Source organism: Mchenga conophoros, linkage group LG11 (assembly GCF_057382185.1).
Source record: "Mchenga conophoros isolate Kocher_MC1m ecotype Shallow Benthic linkage group LG11, M_conophoros_male_GT1.1, whole genome shotgun sequence".
Classification (NCBI taxonomy): domain Eukaryota; kingdom Metazoa; phylum Chordata; class Actinopteri; order Cichliformes; family Cichlidae; genus Mchenga; species Mchenga conophoros.
Window position 1 is genome coordinate 13,155,589 of NC_140536.1, and position 18,744 is coordinate 13,174,332.

The window sequence follows — 18,744 nt, forward strand, 5'->3', positions numbered from 1 at the left end:
TGCTATTAGTCTGAATAGTAATTTTGAGGTCATAAGTAACATAATAAATAACTTTGGAGATGTTTAAGGAATCAAGCACTGGGCACGAGGAAAGTAAATATTTACTGTTTGATTTGCATTTTCGCCTCCTCTGTGATTTCCCACCGTGCGTGAACGTGGCGGGGAAGTACGACGGTTACTGACAGCTACACTTTCTCTGCATACTTCGAAAAATGTCGATTTCCGAGGAGATGTACCTGCACTATCACGGACTGATTGTGCCCAAGGAAACTCACTCTTATGAGAGTTTGGAGTTTGCTCAGGGATTCAAGTTTGAAGACGACGACGTCCTGGCTGTTACCTACCCGAAGTCAGGTGAGAGCTTCTGTAAAACACTCAAGCGGCTTTTACTTCACAGAAAACTGATGACTAAACCTTTGTGATGGTAGAATTTGATGATAGACGCTGCACCTGCGCATTTATCTGTGTAAGTGGTGTCAGACAGAGCACGCAGAGTCTGCGGGTGAGGGTGAAAATAAATGAGGTTCGCGAGTGAATTGTACGCCGTTGTTGTACAATACAACAATTGTTGTACAGTACAACAGTTGTTCTGCCAAAAAGTGATTTCCGGTATTTGCCAAAAACTGATTGCTCGTATTTAAACTGCTATAAGTGTTGGCCTATAATATGTGAAACATATGTCAAATGCATCCCTTATGGATGACATAAAGTCATCTTGAGCCACAAACAACATTAGTGTAAGAAGGTAGAAGCCGCAATCAGTTTTTGGCAGTGACTTTTACGTAACCTTTATTTATGCAGTTAAAAAAATGTCATTAACATTAAAAATGTCTTTTGTAAGAGTAAGCTGGCCAAGAGGACAACAGAAATGGCAGCAAATATTACAATAGTTCTGTAAAAATATTTTAAGTGGGGATAAACGACCAAATTGGTTATAATGTAAGTACAATAACACAGAGTTGTAAAGATACTTGAAAAACAGATAATTTTTTAATTCTATATATAACCCCTTTGTAAACCCTGTTCACCGAAGTCTGTTTACGAACATACGTAAAGATATTACACATAAAAAATACACGGAAACATTGGAAATCAGTTTTTGGCAGGCAATCACTTTTTGGCACAACACCGTCCTTGAACAGTTTGCTGCTCAACCTGAATGTTTACTATTACCAGTTTGCCTTTGAAGGCTAGAGACTGCATAAACCTATATATGTGGTTAAGTAAGCCTAGATACTGTGCACTATGCAAGAGTTATGCAAAGTTTTTCCAGTCACTCCAAAGCCGTGTGTCAACTGTTATGATATTGTGAAAAATGATGCAAATGGCTGTGGTGAACACGTACTTCAAGAAGAGGGAGGAACATAGAGGGATGTATAAAAGTGTATAAAATGTGCAGTTTGAAGGAAATGGGAGTCTGCAAGGTAGTGGCAGGTGAGAATGTAGCTAGGCAGATGAGTCGCTGAAGTTGAAGAGCAAAGAATGTTGCACAGAGTTCAGAGAGGATTTAAGATAGCTCTGGGTAGAAGGCAAGGGTTATCAGATGTCTGGGAAAACTGCGCAGAATGTATCCTCTGGATAGTTTCCAAACAACAAGTAGACTTGTTGTGAAAAGAAGAACTACAGAAAAGTATCCAAAGTGAAGAAAGACCTGAGTACTGGGAGCTTGTCATACAGCAAAGAGAGCGCTTATGAAAGGAAATGGTTTATAATGAGTTGTATGTGAGGCTGCACACTAAGAAAAGAAAATGGGGCTTGTAACAACTGGCTAGTCAAGACAAGGTAGAAAGGATGTCCAGCAGATTAGCGTGGTTAATGATAGAGATGAAATATACCAACAAGTGAAAAGAGTGTGTTGAGATGATGGAAAGCACTGCACCTGGCAGTCATGTGTGTGTATGATGTGCAGGATCTTTAATTGGAGAGCAGTTACAAACTGTGCTCACATTTACTAAGACCGATTTTCATAAGCGTTCCTGATACTAAGCACCGGTTCCCACTATTGTTTCTGTTAACCCGTTATGCAGTTATACTTGAAGACCTGGGCCCTATTTCAGGAAGCCGGTTTAGAAAACTCAGAGTGAAAAACGATACTCAGGGTTGAGTAACCCCGAACTGTCCAACTCGGAATATTCGGTTTCAGAAAGGCTGATAACAATTAGTTCAATCAACACGGAGTTGCTTTAACCCCAAGTTAAACGCGCGCACAAGGATACATAAAGCCCTGATTAGTGGAGCACAGATTAAGCGAGTCACCATGGAGACGGAGGGAAAGAAGGCGCGGTCAATGTATTTTACAGCACTTGAGGCCGAAATTCTGATGGCAGCATATGCCGATAACATGCAAATTTTGCGGAAAAAAGTAACACAGCCTCAGCTGCAAAAGAAAGGGAGCATGCATGGCAAAACATAGCCGACAGAGTCAATGCGTGAGTGTTAATTTAAACATTGATCTAGGGATTTCCACCCATTTAACACGTTATTTTATTATATTTTATTTTATATTTTATACATTTTATTTTGTGATGTGACGTGAGCGCAGGTGCAACCCAACAGGCCCCAAACGTTCCTGGCAGCAAGTAAAAATGAAATATAAAAATATAGTCCAAACAGGTAAGGTGTAATTGTATTATGAGCCATAGTGCTTGGTCTGTTTGTCCGATGTAAATCAATTGCAGTTAGAGGCTACATTTAATTTCCCCTCTGTAAGCACTTATTGAAATTATCTGAGCACATTACAATTACATATTTGCTTACTCTGTATGCTCAAATGTGACCCGTTATAGCCAACAGAAAAAAAGCGGAGGCCCGAAAAACAGGTGGAGGTCGTCCACCACCACCACTCACAGAGGCTGAGCAGTTGGCTTCCACATTTGTGATAATGTTGGCAGCATCACATATGATCTTCACAGTGCAGAGAACACAAATTAGCATCCATTACTATAATAAATAATTTGTTAGTTTGAAATGCTACAGGGAACTATGTACCTGTACATTAATGCTGTGGAAAGACTTCCTGTTCACATAGTCTCCTTCATTTACTGAAGGAGCAATGATTGGAATGTGAGTGCCATCTATACAGCCAATCACGCCTGGGAACCGTGAGAATAAATGTAAAATTTAAGTAGTAGTTCAAGTATCACCACATCATGAATTAAGTTTCGTTCATCCTGCTACCTGCAATTTTGTGGCATCCCTCTTTGATAAATCTTGTGGGTCTATGACCGGGGAACACCACAAACGAGTACAGGAGACGTTTCAGTGCAACTGTAACATTCCTGACTGCCCGACAGACGGTAGCCTTGGAAACGTGCTCAGCGTCACCAATATTATACAGAAAGCTACCGTTTGCAAAAAACCGAAGTGCAATACAAATAATATGTACAGAACTGAGAGGATGTCCGCGATGTGTCACATGAGCAATATTAGGCCTGAGGATGTTATTCAAATAAATTATAGATTGTGCTGAAAAACGGTGACGTTCACACAGAAAATCATCAGGAAATGATAAAATGTCCAAACGCACTCTAATCACTCTCTCCCGGCGGAAAGCTCTGCGGAGAATTTGGGCTTCAACATCTACAGGCTCTTCAAGGAAGGGGCACGCCATGTCTGACACTTCCTACAGTCAGGTTTCTGACAAAGAGGCGGAGAAGGTCAGGGTTAGTTGAAGTAAACCTGCTAGGGGGCAGGTTAGCTTCACGGAGTGTGTCGTCATAGTAACTCACTCAGAATCAGTGTTGGGTAAGTTACTTTAAAATAGTAACTTAGTTACATTACTAGTTACTTCTCTCAAAAGTAACTCAGTTACTTAAAGTTACTCGTTACTTTCAAAGTAACTAGTTACTAGGGAAAGTAACTTTGGTTTTACTCAGAATTCTCTTGTTAATGTGTTTCTTCCATAACTTTGCCAGTCTTCTAGCTTGCTTACTTGCCACAAGTGCACTGTGCCACCTACCAATAGAAAGGAAAAGATAATGTGCACATTTCCACGAGAGAAATCCCACGCCTGGACCGTCGTTGACTGCTGCCATGATTCTAGCCTACGTCACAGAGTCATGTGCGCCTTTTACATCCAACACAAAAACTGCAGTCGTGGTGCTTTCGATTGTACTCAGAACTCGGAAATTCTGCCTTCTGAATACGAAGATGTAGGTAACACCAGACTGCAGATGAGCTGCATACAGGGCTGGACTGGGACAGAAAATTGGCCCGGGCATTTTGACTAGAGACTGGCCCACCATTATAGGAAAAATCATAAAGCCTTTGAATGAAAATAAACACTGTTGTGACAGTGATGTACACTGTTTTGATGGTATATATGCATCAATCTATCAATCGTTTGTTGTAAGATTCAGATAATTATTTTTTAAAAGCTAGACATTTTAAATGGGAATAAGAAAGAAAAGTATTTCCTTGTGCCCCCCTCTCCCTGTTAATGCCCTACCTGCCCCCCTGGCAACACTTTGCTAGACCCACCCCTGCACAGTTACCAGCTGTCAGCTACTTAGAAAAGGATCCTGGGGTTATTTGTCTCTCAGAAACAGTTCATAACTTCCCTTCAACTCATTCATGTCACCTAAAAGGTAAACCTGTTTCTCCATCACCTGCTCAGCTCTGATGATCCAGTAAGGACATCTCCTGGTTTCATCTTCATGTTTCCCTCTCACCAGATAACCAAACTGATATCATGACCAGCAGCTTTACAGCTGTGGCTCCAGCAAACATCAGCTGATACTAGAAATTAATATTAAATAAATTCTAACAACAGCTGATCAAACTTAAACATGCTGCTGTTGTTTAGCGCGACATCCGCTGGTTTCCTCTTTCGGCGCAAAGTGAGCGATAAATAAACAAGAGAGAAAAGCCGATCAGCTGATCATTGATCAGTTTTCATGATTGAAGTAGAAACAGGAGAGGGAGGGAGGGGGGAGAATGAGAGAAGAAGAGGCAGCTGTGCAGCGTAAAGACACAGAATAACTCCAGCTTTGTGCCTTTTTCATTGTAGCTGAATTACGGGACAAACTGTTCCTTTTCACCTCAATAAGAAACGCCTAATATTTTCTCTGAATACCAGACGGGACGGTTGGCAACTCTAATAACTTATGAACAAAATAAAGTTCAACATCAGTATCATAGCACCACCCAGCTGTATAGAAACTCCGTCATGCTAGCTAGCACGCAGTACGGAAAAAGTCAGAATAACGAAAATAAACTCCACCTAAACTTGGTTCATATCTGACCCAGAGAGACTGCAGGTCATAACTTCTTACCTGAAGTTCAGTTCACACTTGGACCGGCGGCCGCCTCGGGTCTCTTTTCCTTCTGCGTCCTCTTTCCATCCTCCACCTGCTGCCCTCCACCACTTGCTAATGTTACTGAATCTGTGGAAGCTCCATAGCCACCACACGAAGTAACGAGTAACGAGCCTATTTAAATCCCAGTAACGACTAACGCGTTCCTGATTTTGGCATAATAACTAGTTACTGTAACGCGTTACTTAATAACGCGTTAGTCCCAACACTGCTCAGAATTAATCTAAACTCGCTTTGTGAAACCGAAAACCCAGAGTTTTCGTTAACTCAGGGTATACTTACTCAGAGTTTGCACTAAACCGGCTTCCTGAAATAGGGCCCTGTAGCTCATACTCATTTATTTTTTTATTGCTATTTCTTCAGGTACAATCTGGATGCAGGAGATCCTCCCACTGGTGCTGAATGGGGGGGATCTGACCCCCATCCATACCATTCCTAACTGGGAGAGAGTCCCATGGCTGGAAGAGAAACAACTGGCACGGGTGGTGGATAAGCTGGCATCTCCACGGGCACTGGTCTCACATTTTCCCTACAACCTCATGCCCCCTTCCTTCTGTACCTCCAAAGCAAAGGTAATGACTCTGTGTGATATTCCCAATGTGTTCCTGATTGTGTAAGAGACTTTACACACACGTATGTTTTTGCACTCTTTCTGCTGTAGGTGATCTACGTCATGAGGAACCCAAAGGACATCATGGTGTCTTCATACTACTTCCACCAGATGGCTGGCTTCCTTGAGGATCCAGGAACCTTTGATGAGTTCATGGATAAATTTCTTGAGGGCAAAGGTCAGAGATCACATATGCACAAGAGGAGACATGCAAGAAAATCAATATTTGCAAGTTCTATCACAATAGTGGTTGGATCTGTAACTGGTCAGCCAATGTCTGCTTCATTTGCAGTGATGTTTGGAAAATGGACAGACCACATGAAGAGTTGGAGAAACAGTGAACTGGGAGACAGAATAATGTACATTACATATGAAGAAATGGCTCAGGTAAAACACTTCCAATGTTTTCACTGAAAGGAAAGTATTTCATGTGAGGTTTTTTTTTTTTTCTTGACTAAACTACCAGACACAGTGTCTCATAGTGCACCGCATTGTCAGTGTGTGCGTGCACACTATGAGAGACAGGTGTAACAGAGAGCTGCCATTACCTGCACAGAATAAATATTTTAACTCACACTTTCTCTTGTTATATTTTCAATTGTCATATTCTGCATTGAAGTAAACAGAAAGTAATTGGAGGACTGTTGAAACTTTTATTCATTATCAGGTCATCAGCTGAATTACATGAGCAGCTGTTGTTAGCTGTGTGTGTATTTGTGGGTGCGGTTGTCTTGCTCAACTTCAGCCTGCACCTCGTCACTACGGCATTCGCCTACAATATACAAGTAAAGAAAGCGATCTATATCAATATACTAGAGCTGGGCGATATGAGATTTTTTCATATCACGATATGTTTTTTTCATTTCAGGCAATAACGATATCTATCACGATATAAGCCAAATAACTATATTTGTTAGATTTAAATGTGCCGTTGCTCACAAGTAAAATGTGAAATAATCAGCAGCTTGTTTTGATTTAAATATTTATTTCCCATAATAAGTTCAACAGGGTAGATGTACTAAAGGAACATGAGACTTTTTCAGATAAATAAAGGCAAATATTGCAAACTACACAAAAGGCAGCTGCTAAAGCGTTTAAGTTTCAAAATAGAACAAACGAAACAGACTACTAAATTGTCAATTCCACTTAGAAACAAAATATTAATTCTAAAAATAAATCTTAGTTTGTTTTACAGAAGAACAGACAAAATTGACTAACTTTTGTCAATATCAAATAAACTGAGAACTAAAAGGAAATTCTCAATCTCTCCTTGTTGTATAGCTTAGCTTTTCAAACAGTTTTAACAGTTACTTTAGTCTGACAAAAGCCGAATGACGAATTAGCGCTTCCAGTCAGAGATTGAGCATGCACCGCTTTATTGCATTTCCAGACTTGCTTTTGGCACAATTTACAGTGCGTGCTACTCTGTTTTTTGTCAGACTTGAAATAGCCGAAATACCTTCACACTACGGAACTTCTATGGCTCTTCCGTTCGACAATCTCTCCGGCATTGGAACCATCATCTGTTTTCTCTTCGGTCACGCTCTCGGTTGATTTTTCTCTAGTCAGCACACTCATTTCCTCCGTTACCCGGGCGGCACGCCGGCTGGCTGCTTCCCAAAACAAATACACATGTGCGGCTTGGCACTTGTGCTGTACGTAACAAGTCACGTGACGTGACGCTGCGGCTGCGATTGGTTCGGCTCTGCGCTACTTAATTTGGATTGGCTGTTTTTTTTTTTTTGTTTTTTTTTAAGAGGACAAGAGCGGCGAGGTCTATCGCAATAGTTTAATTTTTCTATCGAGAAAAAGTTATTTCGCAATACATATCGTTATCGTTCTATCGCCCAGCTCTACAATATACAAATCTGTTGGTTAAATAACATGAATTTTTGCAAACATAAATCATAGTAGTCAGCTAGAACATCATAGAAAGAAATAGTTTTTTCAGCCTTTTACTCACCTCTGCTGCTTCCTGGTTGCAATGTTATGATCGGGGAAGATTGTGCCCCAGGCAGTGTTGGGAAGGTTACTTTTAAAATGTATTCCACTACAGATTACAGAATACATGCCCCAAAATGTATTTTGTAATGTATTCCGTTACGTTACTCAATGAGAGTAATGTATTCTGAATACTTTGGATTACTTAATATATTATCATGCTTTTTACAACTGCATGAATGTACTGTTGCTGTGTGATTTATTACTATTACTGAAGGTCCGTGGCTCCGAACCGTAGTAAAAGGACCTCTGGCTAATACGTCGGTTCCGAGTCGGGCTCGTAGCCGAAAAATAGAGACAGAGAGAAGCGTTGAAAGGCTGCTCCAACGGAACTTATTGTTTCGGAGGAAAACACGAACACAGTGTACACTCGAGTCTTAATAGCTTACTTACAACTGGGCTCGTCAGGCACTCTTCTTGGCTGCAGTGGTTATTATTGTTTCTGCTCTGTGAAAGCTCGTACTTTTCCACTCACATTTTTCTCCCTCCTTCGCTCACAGACACATAACAGGTATGGCAGTCCATTCTCCCTGCAGCACGGACTACACTGCCATAAGGCTACATTCTTTAGGCCAATTAGCTTAGCACGAGAACAACAACAACAAAAAAGCGCTCTCTAACCCAGGAAACACACAGTCGCAGAGAGAGCGCGTCACCATGGCAACCGTAACGCTGCCGCCTGGAACAACAGAACATAGCTGTCAAACAAAACCCAAACAGTCCTGACCCGCCACAATATGAAACAGGGAAGTACCGCCGTGTAATCCATTTATTTCAACAAAGTAACTGTATTCTAAATACCACCTTTTTAAACGGTAACTGTAACGGAATACATTTACTCATATTTTGTATTTTAAATACGTAACGGCGGTACATGTATTCCGTTACTCCCCAACACTGGCCCCAGGACCCGCAAACAATTTATTTGTTCCGGGAGGAGAGTAAGGCACGAGTATAGGGTATGGGAATTTATTTATTCATTCATTCATATTTATAATAGGATTATTGTTGGTTATTATTTTAAATGTGGCCTAAGTTGGAAATGTTTGTAAATAGTGTATTTTTATAAATATTTCTGTGTTACAATGCAATTTCTTTTGTATCATCTATAGTCCTGAGTGAAACCTGCAGAATGGAATATGCTGTGAGGTTATTTAAACCCATCTATTCCATTCAGTCAAAGACTCTTTGGTTCTTATGTTGGATGTCTGCTTCCATGGCCACTCGACCAAGCTGACAACTGTGTTTTTAAAAATTGTTACTTACCTACATCTATATTGTGTTTTGAGTAGGGGTGGGACTCAATTAAAAGAAAGTTAATCTAATTAACTAGAGGTTTTGTAATTAATGAATTAATCTTGATTAATCACATTTAATCGCACAAGCAAATGTGCCTCAAAGCGCAAATGTTTTTTTTGATTTAAAAGGGTTTTAGTGGGCGACAGAATAAATAATAGACATGGTCATGAAAATTGTAAACTCAAGCTCTTAATTTCTGGGGGGAAAAAAAAATTAAACTGCATTTCAATTCAAAACAGAGAAGCAAAAATAATATCTCTGGCCAAAATTGGGCAGACTTTAAAATAAAATACTGTTATAAGTACATTTTCAAAATGGTATTGTCTTTCAATAATAATGATAAAAATTTCAACATAACGTGCAGTTTTTCTTCTTAAAAAAATAAAGCAGAAATATAAAAGGTTATTTGACCAGTTTCACCTTTAAACTGTGAGTAACCTTAGCCAAAATTATTTTGTACATTCCGCTAAAACAGTGTGATCATCGACTATTTTAGTGCAAAAAATAACAAACCCATTGGACTCACAATACCTACGTACTCCATACTGTCTGTGTCTTTTAACCAGTTACTTAGACAAAGTAACTGTGCTTTTATCTGTTTTTATCTTGTAAGGTATGAAGATTCATGTGCTTTGTGCTGAGGTGTTTTTTTCTGTTCTCAAACTGCTCTCCTCTCAGGAGCTCAGTCTGCTTTTCTCCTCCTCTCCCCTCATGTATTGTGCATTTCATTGTTTTTCTTATCATCCTTTGGGAAGACAGCTCTCTGACCTGTCTTCCCAATGTGATGTTTTTGCAGTGTATATAGTTAGAAGGGGACCCATTTCACTGCAGGTAACATGTACATGAAACATTGCAAGTGACAGGTAAATGCATAACCATCATCATCATCGCTTCCAGGCCAGGCCAGACAGCTGTGGGTGGGTCTCTGCTCGACTGGACCACCACTGCAGCGGGGAGTCTGTCTCGCTGATGATGGATTCTGCTCTGTACAAACTCAGAGCCCTGTTGCACAGGGCATCCTCATCTCAATCAGAGTCTGAAGACAAAGAAGAGAGGAGGAGGCCCATTGTCTTTGCTGCCTCCTTTGTGGTGGCATCTTTACGCTATTCCTGCAGCAGGGCTTCAAGGCTGGTCCAAAACTCTTCTCGCTCTCCGCTTGCAAGATGCTTTAAATCCTTAAAGCGTGGGTCAAGCACAGTAGCTATCTTGAGCCACTGATGGTTGAGTGTAGCTACACGCTGGGATAGGTCCTTTGTGAAGGCAGTCTTAAATTTCACCATGTAGTTTGAGTTATCATTGGAGACCTCCATGGTGTGACGCAGGTGGCAGAAAGCAGGTAAAACCACGGAATATAAGACATATGGCTCACCTCCAAGAAGCTCAGTCACAAACCTGTAGTAGACAGTTCAAGAAAATAATGTCCTAAATTCTTTGTTTAATGCTACCGCATCCGGGGCAGCCGATGCGCCAGTATTGGGGAACAAGGATGCTGGTGAGAAGTGGGCTACTGGCCGAAGGAACCGAAACATCATCACACCGAAAGTGGAAATACAAATTTGAAATCATTGCCAGAACTACTGAACTGCAAAATCGACATCAGAGCTTTATCCAAATTATGACTCACAGGATCAGGGCAGACGGTCGTCAAACCATCACTCAACGATGACCAGATGGCACTCTACTACTCGGGTGGAGAAAAACGAAAAGCAGGAGTTGGTTTCATGGTTGCCCGTCGCACAGTCAAGAGTGTTGTCTCATTCCAGCCAATCTCCAATCGCCTTGTAGTGCTCACCATCAACGGTAGCATCAAAACCCACCTCATTACCATCTACACACCAACCGAGACAAATCCAGACCCGGCCAAGAACAATTTCTATAACCAACTACAACACACGTTGGATTCAATCGGACTGGGTGGGAGAGCACGGGGTCGGGTCATTTTGGACATGATGTAATGAACAACAACGGTTTGCGCCTCTTGTCCTTCGCCAACACCAACAACTTCATCATCGGAAAAACACCCAATTTTAACATCCAAAGAAACATCAACTCACATGGCAAAATCCAACAGGTGATGACTCAGCGATGTTGGATTACATCCTGATTGACTCCTGTTTCCGTGATAAATCTTCTACTACAAAGAGCCAAATGCAAATCGCACCCATTGGCAAAGCTCAACTGGAAATGCCTGTCAGATCCCGCTTACAAGGCAGAATTTCAAATAGCATTATCCAGCCATTTTGCTGCATTGGTGCCATCCGAAGATGTCAACGTCAAAGAGCAACAAGTTTTGGACGTCATCATGGAAAGCGCCAAAGACCTGTGCCATCCCACACGCTGCCGAACACAGCCGTAGATATCCGACGAATGTCTCGATATGGTAGATGAAGCGAAATATGTGAAGCTGGTCGACTTTAAACGATATCGTCAGCTCAACAAGGACGTCTGACGCCGATTGAAGGAAGAACGCGAGGCTTACTGGAACCAAGTAGTGGCTGACTTGGAGGAAGTGGCCTCAAAGCATGAGTGCCACACCATTTATCGAATGCTCTGATGCCTGAGTAGAAAAACCAAATCAACAAATGACAACATCTGAAAGGCTGATGGCACCTTTGTATGATCATCAACTGAGCGGTTACAGTGCTGGACGGAGCCACAAGGACCACCAGCAGAGCCGCCACCCATCGAAGCACCAGAGACCCCGATGGTCCGATGATGAGTCAACCCTGGCAAAGGTGAAGACAGCCATCGGGACTTTGAAAAATGGAAAAGCGCTTGGTGTGGATGCAATTACAGCGGAATCGATCAAGGCTGGCGGTGATGTTCTTCTCCAACAAGTGCACCTTCTTCCGCAAAAAAATGTGGCGCACAGAGACGATTCCAAGAACATGGGAGAAGGCCATCATTATCCCAATCTTCAAGAAAGGCAACAACCGAGAATGCCAAAACGAATGCGGCATCAGTCTGCTTGTTTTATTCAATTTTAAATCATGCTTTTTATTTGTTCTTGTTTCTAATGTCTCTGTAAAGCACTTTGAATCACCTTGTTGTTGAATTGTGCTATACAAATAAACTTGCCTTGCCTTGCCTTGCCTTGCTCTTGATCAGTGGAAAAGTCTTCATGAAAGTAATTCAATCATGCCTGCAGAAACATCGCGAACAAACGAACCGCAAAGAGCAAGCCGGCTTCAGATCTCACCGCGGGTCCTGTGACCAGATGTTCAGTATTTGCCAGGTGAGGAGCAAATTTTATGTGGGAAACGGACGGTCATCATCTTTATTGACTTTCAGCCTACATTCGACTGCATCGATTGGGCAACACTTTGGATGACACTGGAGACTGAGCACATCCCACCGAAAGTAATTAAGCTCCTACAGGAAAATTAGAACGGATCATTGAGCCAAATTCGCATCCGAAACAAGCAGTCGACTGAATTCGCCATCCGCACAGGAGTCACCTTACTGCTGCTCTTCAACATCATGGTTTACACCATCATTTGACCGTGTAGTAACATCCTGTGTGAGTGGCTCTTTCTGTTGCTCCAGTCTTGTTTGCTCCTGGTGTAGTTCCTCCATATTAGCAGGGGTGTCTGTAATGCATCTCATTTTGCTTCCCTTTCAATATCATAAGGCTGTTCAATTTTACTTGAAATAGTCTTTCGGCACAGCAGTTGAAAGTTGGATCACCTGATGCTAACTGTAGCACATTTTCTAACCCCTTATCTTCTACCACTGATAGTAGTCTACAGTCCAGAGCAATCCTTTTATGCGAGAGTTGGTAAGTTTGTCCAATATTGGCTTACTAATTTTGGTTCTGGGGCCAGTCATTTCATCAAATTTGGACTGTTCATATGTTTTATTGTCACTGCCAGTGCTAGGTTCTGTGCCTCCTGCAACATGTTTTGAATTTGGATGGTATCGTAAGGTTGAGGTGCTTCGGTGGTACGGAAACTCCTTTTTGGACAGCTTGCACAAAACCATGCTTTTATCAAGGCTTCTGTCAGGTAGTCTTTTGAAATGAAATTTGCCTCCGATCAGTCCTAACAATGCGCGTTCTTCTTCTCCCTTTTTGTACATCTGATGTGTGCATTAGTGTAGTTGGTATTCCAGGAAATTGTGCATTGACAAAAGTTCCCCTTTGCTTGAAATGCAAAGTGTGATTAAATGCGTTATTTTTTATTTAAATTATATTAATAAATTATTTTACATGTTTAAATTCCCATCCCTAGTTTTGAGACACAATTTCCCACATATTTTGATGCTCCACCTAAAGGCCCGAGTGCACCAATGTTCCCTCTAAGCTGCGCACATGCACAATTGCGCACTGCTGGCACGGTCTCTGCGCACAGAAAATCTGTGTTGTGCACAAAAAAAAATCTAACCTGAATTGAAATTAAAATTAAAACTTTAACAATTCTGTTTTGCAGTGTTAGTCAGTGAGTGACTGGCTGCTCCTGTATGGGATTAGAACGATGCCACCATATTCCATAGTCCAGCCAATAATGCCATTTACATTCGCAGCTAATCAATGTGGTTGACAGGCTATGACAGCGTCCTTATGTGCCGACACCGGTGTTTTAGCTAGCAAAGCGGCGTGGCTTATGTGGAGTGAAGCCACATTAATGACAACGTGTACAACCATTGGAGATGTGAGCAGGACAGACGAAACAATTGACGGAAAAAGTGTGGACTTTATACCAGTTTTTAAATTGTGTTGATAGGCCACCTAAAACCAGAGTTATGATAAAAAGATATGCAATGTTTGGTTTTCTTCCTGAATACTATCGTTGTTTATATTTACTGCGGGAAGAAACGGTAAAAACTGTGTTTTATAAGGAAAACGCTCGAAAGCCTGTGAGCAAAAACAAAACCAAAAAACCCCCCACCCTTTCCTATTGGTCGAAAAATATACCATGTTGACCAATCAAAAATGATATGGCAACATGGCATTTATTGTTTAGGAAGGGGGGAAGTTTTAGGAGTGACCGCAGTGTTTTGCCAGGTGAGTGATTTGCGACGTTTAGCACAAATCTTGTGTAGTTAGCGTGTTGTCTTGTATAGTTAGTGTGTAGTGTAGTCAATAGTTTTGTTGTGTGTGTCAGAACAATGAGGCGACTACTGAATGTTACAGGTGTTACAGGAGTGATACATCTCCTGTTGTCAGGCAGGTATCAGGCTGTTGTTCTCCTTTATCTCATAGTGGACAGAAATAATTTTTTGGAGTGACACAAATAATTTGTGTGGCATCAAATTTGATGCAGAACAGCTGATTGTTCTGTAAATAGTTTGAAATATTTATTTTAAAAAATGCCTTGGCTACATTTTTAGGTAAACAGCTGCAAAAAACTCCGTTGTTTGCAAAACTCAGTTACTTTTTTGAAGAAGTAACTATATAATTAATTGCCCAACATTGGTCATTATATATTGTATTTTGCAAACAGAGAATTACAGGAATCTCTCCCAGACCACAGACTCATACTCATAATTCAAGTCAGAGCTTTATTTAAAAAAGAAAGAAAGTTGTGTTTTCAAAATTGGAGTTAGAGTTATTTTCACTTCCAATAGTGTTAACATACTAAACAGGTCATGAACAAGATTTTTTTTTGTTCAAATTTTCATTGTCAGTGTGCTGAAGCAGTTAATTAAAAGTAGTCTAACATAAATGCTTTAATTTGATTATTTTAATAAACCATGTAACTTGGATGGATTCGATGTTGGCGTGACCACAGTGCACACTTCTAATGTTGCTCACAGTGGTCCAAGGGACCGCGCAGGGAGTTTGTGTGTTCGCTCAGACACATGAAAAATTAGAGGGAACATTGGAGTGCACCCTCCACATTTGTCACTTTGAGCAAAACAAACCCAGACTTATGTTTAAGTCACTTGAAATTGTGACTTAAACTATTCAAACCCCTGACCTTTCAAAGTTTGCTCATGAAATGACTTTAGAATAAGTTTTCAATAAAAGCCAAATTTAAAAAAACACTGACTGTTTCACATTATATAACGAGCGTGTTTCTTCCAGGACCTGCCTGCGGCTCTCAGGCGTATTTCTGATTTCCTGGGCTGCAATCTGACTGAAGAAGTAATTCAGAAGGTAGCACAGCATTGTTCTTTCAAGAGCATGCAGAACAACAACATGTCCAACTTCAGTCTGATCCCCAAGGTGTACTTGGACCATGACAAATCTCCTTTCCTAAGAAAAGGTGAGTTTCCATATTCCATTATGACACATCTGACTGGGTTGAAAAATTAGTGATATTGAACACAACACACCAACTTGGACGCATTTGTTATCAAAGATGTCTTTTCAGAGTTTCTTCCATGGTCAATTTCTGTTCTCATCAGGTGTTTTTATGTTTATGTGACTCTTTGCATGCGTGTTTTTGTTGTCAGGCATTGCTGGAGACTGGAAAAACCACTTCAGCTCAGAGCAACTGACCCGATTCACCTCTGTGATTTCCAAAGAGCTGGAAGGTGAGAGCTTCTCTCTGCCATGGAGCTTGGATTGACCACCATCTGAAATAGTGAGATGGAGAGATCAGGAGTGGTAAAGACAAAATCGAGACCTATATCGCGAGTAATGTTATATTTCTTATAGGAGGCACATCTAGTATACATAGAGCTGCCCCAAAAAAACAAAAGAGTGCATCGACCAGCACAACAAATTTTGGATCCTTCGCTCTGATTTAGCGGTGAGTGCAGCGCATGCCGTTGTGAAAGGGCCTTTATGCTCCGCAGTGTGACTCACAGGTCCCAGGTCAGCCCTGACTTTGTGTTAGGTAATACTAAAGTAATAATGGGATTTCTGGTATATCACAGCTTTATCCTTTCAACAGCTACCGGAAGTTAAGGGACCTAGCTTATAATGAATATTCATATGGAAATCCTCCAGCTTCAAACTATATTACCCTTCCAGGACCTGCAGCTCAGCAAAGCACCCCTTCGACAGCCCAACCCATCTGTCTCTGATTGGATTGTTAAATTTGTGATTGACCTGACATTGACCAATCAGCTGAAAGGAAGAAGAATTTGGTCAAAATTTTTAAGTTTAATATATAGTTTTTTGCTTTGCATCTGTAACCAGACCTTAAAAAACAAATTTGTAATGTGTAAATATTTTTTTACAAATACAAATCTCTTTTACATTGACACAAATTCTCTTCCATAGATGCACAAACATAAAATTTTCAGATATTTGGTTTACAGGTTACAAAACTCAGTTCACAACTATGCTGTCTGATTTACAAAATATTCGTACTTGTAAAATATTTATAATAAATATTTTAAAATATTTATAACCACAATTTGAGCCCATAAACTAGTGCCATGAACTAGTGGTAAAAAACTAAATTGCCGCAAAATGACGTCACTTCCGGTTTCGAACAGGTCATGACGGACATGCGATAGTTCGCGCTGATGGATGTAGGAAGTGTTACAAACAGCTGATCGGATTGGCAAAGCGTGTTTCTGTAATATTATGTTTTTGTTGCTACAAGTGCTTTTTATGCAGTTTTTGCAAAGCTATATGTAGAAGGAAACTGTGACCTAGGGCAAGCTGATGGAATAAGATGTAAGTACAACTCCTCCGGTTTCATATGCAAAAAAAATTATTGCGCTAGCTTACGTGGTTGCAGTGCTACCGGGATTTAAAAATAGTTATGTAAAACGGAGCGTGCCCGCTCCGACCGGCTTTAAAGGGTTAATATATATTGTTTTTTAGTGTGTAATACTTATTGCATGTTAACCTTGTATATGATTAACTTTTGCCATCTAGGACCTCCATATTCTGGATCTGCATGTATTTGACATTTAACTGGTACAATTTTTAAAGTTACTGAGCATAGCACATTCACGGCACAGTCCACATGTTTCTGCTAATACAAAGTTATGATACTGCAATCTTAATTAACATGGATGTAATGTTGTATTTAATTTGTTGTTGAGAATTTTAACAAGAAGATCAATAAAGTCATTAACAGTAACTTGTCTTATTTACTTCTTTTATAGTTTTGATGAAATAGTAGTCAAATTTTAAATGCTAAACATCATATTGTTCTCCAGACGTATGATAGACACACAGGCTTGTTTTTATTTCAGCTGTAGCTGTAATAACAAGAATGATGGATGAATCTTTGAAAAGACACATTTCTGTTGGATTTTGTAAAAATAAGGCCTACAAATAAAGCTCCATTCCCCTATATCTGTAACGGGGTTGCTTTTTTTCTCTCATAATGAATCAAGCTACTTTAGCCACTCTGCATTCCTCTAATCTGATTTTCAAGCCTGTACATTATGTGTACATAGTGACTCAATGTGCTCTAATCACCACTTATATATTACAGAGCTGGAGCTTTTAGTCAGCAGGCGAGCTCACACAAGTTGATCCTTCTGGGATGTTGCAATGGTAGACTGAAAAAAAAGCTAGGATACTAGATATAAAAATGCTTTGCTAACTTTATGGAGCAAGTCAAAGCTTGAAAATGCCTTGCCTTTTTATGTTTTGGAGAAAAGTTATTTGCAAGCATATTCAACTTAAAATGCAACAGCTATGCAGATTTGAAGCTGCTAGCATATACAGGTGTGCTTACAGCAACATTTTATGATGAACTGTATCTTGGAGACAAATGCAAACACATTCCTACATGTCAGACCACAGGGGTTGGAAGCCCACACAGGACATTGGGTAGACTAAAGCAATTGTCTGTCTTAAATGAACCATATCCAACAAATGTTGCACCAAATCAGCCGTGGGCTTTCAGTAATAGTAATAAATCACACAGCAACAGTACATTCATGCAGTTGTAAAAAGCATGATAATATATTAAATAATCCAAAGTATTCAGAATACGTTACTCTCATTGAGTAACGTAACGGAATACGTTACAAAATACATTTTGGGGCATGTATTCTGTAATCTGTAGTGGAATACATTTTAAAAGTAACCTTCCCAACACTGCATATACTACCTTATTAAGTTTGTGTTTAGGAATTCTGTCTTTGGGATGAAAGACAGAACTCCTATAATATTTAAAACTTTACTTTCTGTATTTTGAAAATACACACCATGCTTATATGAATCAAAATTTCAGTGAGTCTTCTGCAAAGAGTTAGCAGCCAGGAATGCTGCAAAAATCTGAAAGTAATCAAATTTGTATCTGGAACAAGCAAAGAATAACACATTCCTGAACTTTCACTCCAAATGCAGGATAACTTGTATTTCTTTATAAACTAAAGAACTACTGGTGTGAAACTTTGCCCATTAATACAGTCAGATCCAGTATACTAATAAAAAGATCACATGTGGACAAATAGGTCATCAAGGAGAGGAGCCCATTTTTCACGCAGGATTGTTTTTCGGTAAGAAAAAACTGAATAAAAAGGAGGACGTACAAAACGAATGGTATTCACTCATTTTTTGCTAGTTCAGCTCACACGGCCCAATTTTTTTCTGTCTCTCATTTGTTGTCCCTTGAGTCCAATAAAGCTGTCATTGTTGAAAAGGCACAATGGTCACAG

General features: G+C 40.2%; 1 protein-coding gene across 1 annotated transcript; it reads left to right on the forward strand.

Annotated features, from left to right (window-relative positions):
• Positions 1-132: 132 nt before the first annotated feature.
• LOC146563724 (sulfotransferase 2B1-like) lies at positions 133-17,210 on the forward strand. The gene is made up of 6 exons (XM_085290981.1): positions 133-354; positions 5,679-5,887; positions 5,977-6,103; positions 6,218-6,312; positions 15,251-15,431; positions 15,622-17,210. Exons 1-6 carry the CDS (start codon positions 213-215, stop codon positions 15,735-15,737), a joined length of 870 nt encoding a protein of 289 aa, XP_085147107.1. The 5' UTR covers positions 133-212; the 3' UTR covers positions 15,738-17,210.
• Positions 17,211-18,744: the final 1,534 nt, after the last annotated feature.